This window comes from Henckelia pumila, chromosome 4, assembly GCF_033568475.1.
Source record: "Henckelia pumila isolate YLH828 chromosome 4, ASM3356847v2, whole genome shotgun sequence".
NCBI classification, from domain to species: domain Eukaryota; kingdom Viridiplantae; phylum Streptophyta; class Magnoliopsida; order Lamiales; family Gesneriaceae; genus Henckelia; species Henckelia pumila.
In genome coordinates this window covers 41,648,244-41,661,274 of record NC_133123.1, presented here as the reverse complement: position 1 = coordinate 41,661,274, position 13,031 = coordinate 41,648,244, and the positions used below count along the sequence as shown (strand labels likewise).

The window sequence follows — 13,031 nt, the reverse complement described above, 5'->3', positions numbered from 1 at the left end:
TTTATGTGTTGAAATTGTGAGTGAGTTTCCGATATGATAATAAAAGCATAAAAAGTCAAACATTTTCTAGAAAAAATAACATGTACATGCCTTGGTGTTCACTTGCTTTTGGCATTTTTTTAAAAATAAAAAAATATCGTGGGCCTATATAATCAAATGATGAAAATAATAAGATAGAAACCACGTACGGTAGGTGAAGCTTAGTCTTATCACGTATTTCTATTTTACTTTCAATTTATTTAAGATTCAATTTATTAAAGAAACGACATCAATATTTATATAATGTTTCTATTTTATCAATTATTTTCCCCAAACTTAATTAAAAGTTATATTAATCCCAGCACAAATGTTAGTTTAATTTGGATCTTAAACTAGACGGGTTTTTCGAATGTTGACTCAATCTATTTTTGAAAGGATAAATCTACAACTTGGGAAAATTAAGCATCCATCAGAAAACATTTAAATGGATGAATTTGAAGTTATGGATTTCGAATTCATTGGTTTGTCTGATACAAATTGACAATGAATTTAAATTCTCATTTTGGTGAATTAAATTCATAATAACATGGAGCCAATTCAAATCTTTATTTTAAATACTCTCGTGAAATCAAAATTATTTAATCCAAACGAAACTTTATATTATTTGAACTACGAATTCGCATCAAAATAAATAATAGTTCAATTATTTTTCATTTATAATGATCATGAAGAGTATAGTTGCAAATAGATCCATATATGTGAACTATTTTGGATCTCTCGGACCCAATTAGGCCCAGATAAGAATGACTTGGCCCAAAACATTTAGATCGATCTCACTCAGTCACCCAGTCACCCTCTTCCCCTTTCTCTCTCACACACATATAAATATAGAGCAAGTGTCTTGTGAGATGCTGTCACAAATATTTATTTGTTAGACGATTTAAATATGCTCATATTTATAATAAAAAATTAATATTATTAGCATAAAAAATAATATTTTTTCACGATGACCTAAATAAGAAATCCGTCTTATCAAATTCACACGTGAGAGTGAGATCATATTACATGAGTTTTGATGTGATATACATATATGTGTGATTTACGTCGCGTGTTTGTAAAATTGTTTGTTTTTTTTTTAAATTATTATTATGAAGTATTTGTATAAGTGAAAGCGACGAATTGTAAAATAGAGTATTATTTCGGTTTGAAATAATTTATCCGAGATACACGAATGGAAGTAGGAAGAAGGTCATTTTGGGGAATAAAGAAAAAACAAGGAGAATTGTTTGGTACGAAAGGAACAGAAGAGGCCACGTCTCCTTTTAATGTCAAAAGGCATTTAAACCTCGTACCCCTGCCGACTAACTACAAACCTTATACCACTTGCCATTTTTTTTTTATTCCCAACTAATATAATATAATATTTTCGAAATTAGAACATACATCTACATAAATAATTATTATGTTTTTAAACACTATTATTATTATTATGATATTAAAAAAATAAATAAAAGAGATTGTTAGAAATAGATCATATGAGATTCTTAGATAAATGGATGAATATAAGAAAATATCAGTTCAGAATTTTTAAATCATGAATTTTTACAAAAAAAAATAAAAATTGAATGAATAAATTATTCTCATACTTGAAAGTACTTTATTATATATATGTACATGCTTTATTTATTTATTGATACGAAATAGATGTGTGTGGTGTATATATATATATATATGTGTGTGTGTGTGTGTGTGTAAATAATAAATAAAAATAGACAGATAAATAAACTAAAAAAAGGAAGATCCCAATTGTCCATGGAAGGAAAAAAACTCGATAGAATATTTTTTACAAAAAATAATTAATAACTTATTTTTTAAAAAAATATAATAAATCAGGTTGATTTGCATCAGAGATAATATAATGCGTTTTAATAATTAAACCCACTTGGCCACTTTTTGTACTGTGACCACATGAGATAACTTATCATAATATATATATTATATGCTTTTGTTGACGACACAAGAACATCGGATCATTGGCGGATAACTTATAATATTATCATTATGCCTTTTTTAGGGAATTCTATAATATCCATATTTTTTAATAATAATAAAATACTAATAACCACCACCACCACAATACTGGATCCGATTTTTTGCTGTGGAGAGAGAAATAGCACAACATACTGTACATTAAATAATATTCTGTAATTCATATCATAGGATTAAATAAATACTCCATCCGTCCCATATATGTTGTCTTGTTTTAGTTTTTACACGGATTAAGAAAAATTTATTGGAAAAATAAATTTTATATAAACTTCATATTTTATCCCTATTTAATGTATTAAAAAATGATTGCACAATTTTCAAGGTGTAGTTAATAGGGGTATATTAGTAAAGAAGTGTAAAAAAATATTACTAAATATGGTGTATGACTATATATTTGGAACAAACAAAAAAAGAAACATGAACAATATAATTGAGACGGATGAAGTAATTAATTAAAATTACACACATGGAATATTGAAATCATGCCTATTTCAATGCACAGTATCCTATGTTGTTTCTCTCTCAACAGCAGATGATCTTTTTCCAACAATACTAATTTTTTTTTTTGACGAGAACAACAATACTAATATTATAATAATATATGTTTTATTATCGATACATTTTCTTTAAAAATGTATTTATACAAAAGAAAAATTACAAACTATACGGGGAAGCGAAATAAGACATTTGCAAAATTATGAGTTTTATTCATCAAGCACTTGATATATTATACATGTGATCATTGTCTTAGGGTCTGTTTGGCTGAGCTTATAAGCTCTCCAAAACAGCTTATAAGCTGTTTTGGGGCTTATAAGCTTCAAAAATTTGTTTGGCAAAAAAAATTTAAAACAACTTATAAGCCGTCAAAATAAGCTGTTTGACAGCTTATAAGCTGTTTTTAAAAAAGTACCTGGGAGGGTACTTTTTTCAAAAAGACCTTATTTTAATAATTTTGTTCTCCAAAATATCCCTAGTTATTTTTATTAATTCCTTTTTTATCCTGCACAGATTTTTACGACCTAGCAATCTCTATACGCCTCTTCCTTTCCCAGCCCACTCTGCGATCTTCTCTTCCCAGCGCTGAAGTCTTCGGCACTCCAGTCCAGTTCTTCTCTCCCGGCGCACAAATTCTCCCACTCGGTTAGATTCTCTTTTTTGTTCATCCGATTTCTCTGTATTTCCTTATTTTCCAGACGTAGTTGCAAAAAAAAAAAAAATCGCGACACTTGACAGAGCGATTGGATCAAATTATTGTCGAGTTTCTGTGCTATTTTCGTTGTTTGGGTGTCACTTTTAGTTTATTTGATGTACTAGTATTATATTATTGGGGTGTGCTTTGTGAGGCTACATCTTGAGGTTTAAATCGTTGGTGACTTTTTAGTTAAAAATCTAGTGATGTTTTATCTGAGGACTGATTAAAGGGTGTGAATCTTCACTGAGTTTCTGAAATTAATTTGAAAATTTGTAGGGTGTAAAAGGAGGAACTGTGTTAAAGTAGGGGGAAAAGATTGTTTTTTTTCCTTCTTTTAATGGGACTTTTGGTTTGTTCTTGGATGTTTCTTTTGTTTCCTGATAATGTGTAAGGAGTTTTAGGATCTTACATCCAGTCTCGATGAATAACACGGGATTTTTGTCTGATTTGTGTCACTTTTTGTGTCATACCTCGAAGAATTTATTGGATGTGGCTAGGAGATATGAATTTTTTTTCTTATGAGATTTAGGGTCAAAGCTAGTATAAGTTTCATCCTCATGGTCTTTATCATATAGAAATTTTTAGAATAAGTTATAAGCTTAGTTTGTGTTTGGATGGTTGTATTTTGTCTAGATGAAGATATTTGATTCAAGAAAAGATTTTTAAATGACATCTATTAATCCGTTTGGAATCCATGACATGACACTTACTAATACAAGATATTAAGTTAGATCGATGATGAATTTGAAATTAACCTATGTATATCTATCCAAACAAACAAGTGATTCCCAAACACATCGCTTTTTAATTCATGCCAAATTCTGTTTTGATTTTCTGATGGTAGGAAGTAGAGACATCGACGGTTGTAAAGAAAGATTGTTAACATTACTAACCTTGCAATAACATCCATATAGCAAATCTGATCTCTGTACTCTGTCATACGAATGCTTCCTAGCTAAGTACTTTAATGTGTGTTGCAAGCTGCTTGCTAACTCCGGTCAACATGGTTTCGATTTTTGCTGTGAAATTTTCCTTATTTTGGCCTAATTTTTTGTGCATTGGAATCGTCCGTTATGTACTAGTATATGTTTTATGTCTCAAATTTATGGTTTTCAATTTGTGGCCAGAGTATTTATAAATATGTTAGTATGTCAGAAAGTCAAGAACTCGTATAAATCAGTGCCTAGAATATTAAATAATGAAGTATTTTTTTTCTTCGCTTGTGACTATTTTAGAAGCTTAATATTGATATTAATAAATATGGTGCATGTGGTGATGCAATTATACGTGAAGATGTGAGATTAATAAATATTTTTTTAGTATAGTACCAAATATTCATGCAGTAATAGTATTTAAATTTTATTCATGCATTAATACTTCTTGTCAATTTAATATTCATACTCATATTTTATGATTAATAAAAATTATATGTTTAATTTGATTCATAATATTGTCTTGAAGTCATATGTTTATGTTAAAAATATGAAATCAGTATCTTATTTTAGTTTTTGGTTTGCAATATAGTTTGGAAATGGAAAATCAAGACGATACAAATAAAGGAGTCATGTCAAATCCAACTTTGAGTAAGAATACAAGTAAAAATTCAAATAAAACAAATCAACAAAATGAAGGGCGTTCATCTGCAAGGTGGAGTACATTTATGTCCTTGAAATTTGTTGATTTTTGTGAAGAAGAAATTTTATTGGGAAATCGGCCAAATAGTCACTTTAATACAAACGGATGGAAAAATTTAGTGAGAAAGTTCAATGAAGCAACTGAAAAAAACTACGTGTACAAACAGCTTCGAAACCATTGGGATTCTATGAAAAAAGATTGGTTATTGTTCAAGAAGCTTATGCACATGGAAACTGGAATTGGTTGGAATCCTACTAATAATTCTCTTGATGCATCCAATAAATGGTGGGAGAGAAAACTTAAGGTAATGTTTCTATCTTTATTTATATAAAATTGTTTATTCATTCATTGATTCTTAGCTTGATAATAATATACTTTTTTATTGCAGGAAAATAAAAATTATGTCAAATTTAGAAACAAAGACTTATCAATCATTTGGTTTCGATACGATCGATTATTTTCTGATGTTGCTGCCACGGGAGAAAGGACAAGAGCACCAAGTCAAAGAAATGTGCATTGTGTTGATGACAATGAAGAGATTACGAAGGAAAATGACAGTCTTCCTGAGTTTGAAGATCATGTCGAAATCAATGATGTTGAGAATAATGAGGATAGAGGATTAGAGAATGACGTAAGTTTTGGAATCAAAGAAACAAGTAATATGGGTAATGACATTGTATTTCCATCTTTGTCTTCTTTCAAAAGAAAATTTAATGGAGATAATGGTAAAGAAAGGAAGAAAATTTCTGGAGCAGCATCACTGAAGGAAGATATTCACTCTCTTTTGAAGTATCTGGAAAATAAGAGCATCTCAACCTCTACACCTTCGACGGAGAAAGACATTGAATCTGCAATGGTGATATTAAATAATATTCCTGGAGTAGAGCATAAAACCGAGCTTTGGTGTTATGCTTGCAATTTGTTGAGCAAAAAAGAAATGCGGGCGATTTTTCTAAATCAACTTGATAACGATTGTCGTTTGGCCTGGCTAAAGTATAACCATGACATGAGCAAGAAAACTTATTGACTTTGATTGTGGTTCGTACCCGTGTGATCTAAGGCATTCAGTAGTTGAAGTTGATGATTTGTTTTCTAGTTTTGCGACTTTATTAGTGGTTTTGCTACATATTTAATCTTCTTTTTTTATTGTTTTTTGACTGAGAAACATAATATAATATTTTATTGAAGTTAATCATTTTTTTTGTTTTGATATCTCATACATATTTTCTTCTATGATTTCTATAGTTTAATGGAGCCTTGGGATGTTCGACACTGTGCTTTAAATGATTCAAATACATTTTGTGAGGATGTACAAATTTAAGATGAAGATGAAATCCATGACGATCTAGAACGGTTGATTATATGCAAAATAATAGCACTTAACATTTTAACATATTTCGAGACTTATATTGATAAAGTTCCATGTCGTACATCTGCGCGAACGGGTAATAAATTCATAGAAGAAATATTAAATGGGCATGGAATAAGGAGTTATCAAGCCTTTCGTCTGACAAAACATGTATTCTTGGATTTATGTCATGAGTTGACCCAAAAGTATGATCTGATCCCTACTAGGGGAATGTCTATCTATGAGGAAGTAGGGATTTTTTTGATGACTTGTGCTCATGGTACAGATAATAGGTTACTGCAAGAGATATTTAATCATTCAGGTGAAACCATTTCAAGACATTTTCATCGAGTTCTCAAGGTTGTTGGGAAGCTAGCTGAAGATATAATTAAACCTCATCTTGAGTATAATGATGGCAAAGGATACCACATGCCTCAACATCAACGATACAAGCCATTTTTTGACGTATGTTATATATATTTTTTTGAAGATCATAAACTCCACATATTCATGTATTAAACTTATTTAATATTCCTAATATACTGAAGTGTTTGTTTTTATGTAATTTATAGGATTGCATCGGGGCAATTGATGGCACACATGTTAAGGCACGATTACCACAAGGAAAAGCAATCCCATACATTGGACGCAAAGGTTTTCCCACACAAAATATTCTAGCAGTTGTAGATTTTAATATGTGTTTTACATTTGTCTGGGCTGGATGGGAAGGAGCTGCTCATGATAGTAGAATATTTGGAGAAGCTATTCGTAGACCGGAACTTAATTTTCCTCTCCCTAAAGGTAAAAAATATTACTTGGTTGATGCTGGATATCCTCATATGCCAGGATATATGGGTCCGTATAAAGGTGAAAATATAAGGTATCATCTTGAAGATTTTCGCCGAGCTAGGAACTTGCAACTACGTGCACCAAGAAATTTGAAGGAGAAATTCAACTTCTATCACTCTTCTTGTAGAAATTGCGTTGAACGTACATTTGGAGTTTGGAAAGCAAGATGGAATATTTTGGCTGATATGCCTTATTATCATATTGATACGCAAAGAGAAATTGTGCTGGCAACAATGGCCATTCACAATTATATAAGAAAGAAAAATATTTCAGATGAGGCATTCCGAATTGCTGAGTATGAAAATTATCAACCATCCACGGAACATAATATTTCTACTGCAAACTCTACGATAGAGAATGAAGATATTCCTGGCAATACATATTGGATGGCAGTGCGTGATTCTATTGCTATGGAAATTTCAAGAAGTTGACGATAATTTTAATGATACATTTTTTAATGTTTTTAATTAGTTGGTCATGTGTTTGATATTGTCACTTGGTTGTTTTTATTAATTTAAATATATATTCAATTATTTATTGGTTTATCACTTTGCTTGTTATTGAAATCAGGTTTATGTTCTAATTTTTCTTTTCTTTTTTCTTATGATTTTTTTTAAAAATTGTCCAACGAATTATTTAGTATTATTTAACTACGATTTTTTTAAAAAAAATATTAATGATGCATTACAATTTTCATTTTTTCTAAATTTAAATATATATATATATATATATGTATTTTTTAAATATGAATATAAAATAGATTTAAATATTATATATAAGTTTAACATTTATTTATAAAATAGCAAAACTACTTCATTTGTTTATATATATAACTATTCATATTACATTTACCCTTTTGGTAATTTTGTTACTAAAAAGATCTTAAATTACCAAACACATCAACATCTTTAAGTTGTTTAAAATAAGTTTATCCAAACACTTTAACAACTTATTTTGAAAATAAGACCTAACAGCTTATAAGCTCTTAAAACAGCTTATAAACTCTAGGAGCTTATAAGCTGTTTTTAATAAGTTTAGCCAAACATCCTCTTAATTGAAATACCGAACCTTATTATTAATTGCGATTACTACATAAGCTTTATGTCCAATCTAAAGAAGTGGAAAACTTCCATTTTCCTTCTCATCTCCCACTTTGATAACGTCACAAGTCACGATATTTAATTTACTAGGACAATTTGGTATGAATGAATGATCGATAGTATATATTTATCTCAACTCTTTTGTTTCCTTTCACGTTTGACTAAAGTTTCTAAAAATATTTAAAAACATAGATATCTTTTCCTTATTCATATCTTTTACTTTAGGAGTTTACTATATATCTCCATAGTATGCATCTTTTGTTTTGCATCAAATACGAGCAAATAAGTATTGAGAACAGATTAACATAGAGAACGATAAGGATTTTTGAGTAATTATAAAAGCAGGTAAGCCATAATTTCTTAAAAATTATTTAATTTTCTCACTAAAAAATGGAAATGAAAGATAATAAATTACATAATAAATTTTTGTCGAAAAAACATAAAGTGGTAAACCGTAAACATAAACACCAATGAACCACATATGGCACAACCTAAAATATTGCAACTTTTTTGTACCACTAGTAGTACCCAAAATAAAACCCCATCCATTCATTTTTCCCACTTATAAAATGACAAGTGAATGTGTTCCACTTTTGAGGAATCTTTAAAATATTTTAACCCGAAATGGAATACAACTAAGGTATTCTTTAAGGTACAAGATTTGCCGTAGGGGGAAAGTCTTCTGTACAGTCAAGATTCTATTCATGCTGGAAAAGAAAGCATCAGTCCATCAATCCTTTTTATTTATTTCTTTATTTCTTTGATTGACAATTCAATTATAGTTTATTCATTGATTTCTTGGCAGTGGAGACAAAGCATAAACTCAAGTTTTTACATTAAATATATAATTATTTATATAATATAATTACACACACATATATGTGAGTATGTGACTTTTGTGGCTGCTGAATAGAAACTGAGAATCAGGACACTCCTACGGCCTATGTGTTTGTATAAGTGGTTTTTTTTTTTTAAAGGTTTTATTTGTGGTTTGAAGTTTTTAATTAGTTTGATTTACATTAAAATATAGGGTTTTAAAAGTTAATGAATAAAACGTTACAATTTGAGAACTTGATCGTATCGTCCGATTATAATGTCAGTCTCGTATTCTGGCGATTAAGGTACCGTTTGATATGATGTTTTTATTAATTTATGTGTAACTTATCCCATCAATCTTGCATTTTTTTTGTCATATTATTTACTCATCTATTAATTATTTATTTTACATCAATCAAATCATCAATTATTTATCTTACATCAATCAAATTATTGAATTTAAATTAATATATTACCCGTTATAAATAATATTATTCATAATTTATTTATTATTAAAAATGATAATTTATCATTTTAATACAAAATTTAATCAATCAAATCAAATAAACTATAATCTATCAATCAAATCAAATCAAATATTATATTAATTATAATTTCTTATCTATTTTTAAGGTACCGTTCGATAGGTATGATGTGATAAATAATACATAGATAAGTAATATAATGTAATAATAAATAAATAAATAATGATAGTGAATATAGTATTTGATTTGATTGATGAATTATAGTTTATTTGATTTGATTGATTAAATTTTATATAAAAATGATAAATTACTATTTTGTCTTTTTAACAATAAATAAAATATGAATAATATTATTTATAGGGGGTAATATAATAATTTAAATTAAATGATTTGATTGATGTAAGATAAATAATTGATGATTTGATTGATGTAAAATAAATAATTAATAGATGAATAAATAATATGATGAGAAGAACGTGAGATTGGATAAGATGAGTTATGCACAGATTAATAATATAGGCTACCAAACGGCTTGTATTATATTACTTATCTATATATTATTTATCTAATCACTCAAACCAAACGGTAAGAGATAGAGATAGTGTATAGAAAAATAAATTAAAAGTGATAATTTTTTTCAAAAAGTTTTTCTCCAATTGTTTTTTTTTTTCTCATAATTTTCCAATTCCTAATTGCATAAAATTGTGTTATTAATTATTCATGCATTTATATACAAACAATTTTGCTATGCTGCTCATTCAATGTGCCCACATGAGGTGACACTCAACTATTGAATGCGATGAATTGTGTATACAATAGTTGAGTGTCACTTCATTGTACTGAGTACATTAGATGGGCACAGTAGGTAAACAACATAACAAAACTATATATATATATATATATATATATACAAATATAATTAAATTTTGATAACTTATTTTCCTTTACGCGATTTCATCATTTGTGTCGTTAAAATTTCAGTTTTGGTCCACTATATTTGTTTTGTTTACAATTTATCTCATTATTTGACATAACACTGATATGACATAAATTTGGCACGACGTGTGTAGTGTCAATTTAGTTTTTTTTCCTTGAGAAAATGGCTTAATTGTAAAAAATAAAATAAAATAGAATGCATAAATGAATGACACTAAATTTTGAAAATACAAATGACTAAAGTTACATATATGTATAACTAAAAGTACAAATTTTAATTTTTTAAAAAATTATTTTTATTATTACTAGCATATCTTGACATGCGCATTGTGTATGTTAGTTGGAACCATTATTATTTTTTAAATATTCTATTATCATAGTCTATAACAAAAAAGTATAGGTAGAGAAGTCCCCTAGATAAGTAGATATATAATATAGATGATATATTATTTATATTGGCAGCTTGAGTAAATAGTGGGTAAATAATTTGATATTAAAAGGCATGATCATATTTAAATTTGAGTTCCAAATTAGATCGGAAAGTTTGATAGGTTACACCTAAAAATTCAACTGGGCCTGAGCCCAATCATGAAGGTCTACTCCAAATATTTGTGAGGCCCAAGCTTATTTAAATATTATATATATTTAATTCAAGCAGGCCCTGAATTCTACAAAAGCCCATAAGAGGCTCGAGCCCGTGAAACACTCCGAATATCTATAAATAGCTCAAGTCACCTCATTATTAAGGTACACAGTTTCTTAAGCACTATATCGCTCTACTCTCGATTATTATTTCTTGAGTAATAACTGACTTGAGCGTCGGAGTGCCTTCGCCGAAAACCCTCCCGGCTCCTCTGATTTTGTTTTGTGACGTAGGAACAACCCACCGAAGACCTCCACCGGGAACATACAAGGATCTGTTGATACTCCGAACTTTGCGGAAGCAACGTGTCATATACAAGTGATTTTTGGCTTCATCAGCTTGGCGCCGTCTGTGGGAAACCGTTCACTACGTCATTGAGAACACATATTACTTCAAAAATGTCTCAAGGAAATGTTAACAATGGAAACGCACCGCCGAGTATTACTCTCACCCGTGAAGACTTGACTGCGCTAATGGAAAACACAGCCGCACTCGCAGCAAAAGATGCAGTTGCTCAGTACCTAGAAACCCGCAAGCGCAAAAGCAGCAAGAAAAAGGCTCAGACTGAAGGCTCGTCATCTCTTGACCCTAATAACGGAGACCCAAATAAAGATAAATCTAAAGTGAATGATAAAGATCAAGGGGGGACCAAGAAAATTACTACTCAGAAAGACGGTGAAGCAAGTGTTCACACAGTTCATGACATTTTTGGCGAAAACAAGATCACTAATCCAGCTCGGAAGGATGGATCTCGCACACATGTAACTGGAGAGAATATGTCCGCAATTTTGCCGTCACGCCGAAGCCCCTTCACTGATGACATATTATCTGAAGCATTACCAAAGGGAGTCAAAATCCCCAGCTTACCTGAGTTCGATGGAACGAGTGACCCCCAAGACCATATTGACAAATTCTACGCGAAAGCGGATTTGTATGATATCACAGATGCTGCATACTGTAAAATTTTCCGAACAACATTATCAGGAAGAGCACTCACATGGTTCAACAAGTTACCCTCTGGATCTATTGCCAATTTGGAGCAACTTACTGACTGCTTCATCCAGCAATTCTCAATTAACAAAAAATACCCAAAAACAACAGCATATTTGTTCACAGTCATTCAAAAAGAAGGAGAATGTTTGAGGGACTATGTTCGGCGATTTACTCATGCGGTGCACGAAGTCTTACACGTGAACCATGATTTGTTAGCTGGAATAATGCAGCAAAACTTGCGTCATCGGAAGTTCAAGGAATCAATAGCGGGAAGGCCGCCCAAAAACCTAGAGGAATTACTGGAAAGAGCTGAGAAATACATTCGGGTTGAAGAATCTATTGAACCACATTACCTGAATAAAAGAAAGAGAGAAGAAGATAAACCAGATATTAGAAAGCGAGACGAGAAGCGAACAACACAGAGCCCCCGTCTCTAGAATACACACCCTCAATGCACGTCTGACCGATATACTGGTAGTGGCTGAAAAACAAGGATTGTTGCATCCCCCTCGCCCAATGCAGAATAACCCAAAGCGCCAACGTTCGGAAAAGTATTGTCATTTTCATAAAGATAAAGGCCATACTACAGAAGATTGCTTCAGTTTGCGAGCAGAAATTGAAAAACTCATAAAGCGCGGACATTTGGGAAATTTCGTGGACAAGTCCCGCGGTGAAAAACGAGATGACAGGCGTCGGGACGAACAACCAAAACATGACTATCAAAAGCGCCATGACGAAACTGGGAAACAGCATGAACGAGCGGATGAAAATTTGCCCTCGGGAGGGGTAATCGCCGTAATCACTGGGGGGCCTGCTTGTGGCGACTCGAACAATGCAAGAAAAGCTCTTCTGCGAGCAGCAAAAGGAACCAACAATTTATCCAGCCCCACATCCTTGTCAATATGTGAAGTTGGAACCATCCAAGATGGATTATCATTCAGTGACAAAGATCTGGAGAACCCTCGGGGTACCCATAATGATGCTTTAATCATCTCAGCCACAATCT

General features: G+C 30.8%; 1 protein-coding gene across 1 annotated transcript; it reads left to right on the top strand.

Moving 5' to 3' along the window:
• Positions 1-3,119: 3,119 nt before the first annotated feature.
• On the top strand, positions 3,120-5,972 carry LOC140867701 (L10-interacting MYB domain-containing protein-like). Its single transcript, XM_073272746.1, has 3 exons — positions 3,120-3,168; positions 4,745-5,159; positions 5,244-5,972. The coding sequence occupies exons 2-3, from the start codon at positions 4,752-4,754 to the stop codon at positions 5,880-5,882; spliced, it is 1,047 nt and encodes a 348-aa protein (XP_073128847.1). The 5' UTR covers positions 3,120-3,168; positions 4,745-4,751; the 3' UTR covers positions 5,883-5,972.
• Positions 5,973-13,031: the final 7,059 nt, after the last annotated feature.

What these genes read in the sequence shown, in the direction of transcription:
- LOC140867701 (XM_073272746.1), top strand. Translation starts at nt 4,752, where the DNA reads ATGGAAAATCAAGACGATACAAATAAAGGAGTCATGTCAAATCCAACT. An exon ending in GGTGGGAGAGAAAACTTAAG is followed by an intron (nt 5,160 to 5,243) that starts GTAATGTTTCTA and finishes TTTTTATTGCAG; the next exon opens with GAAAATAAAAATTATGTCAA.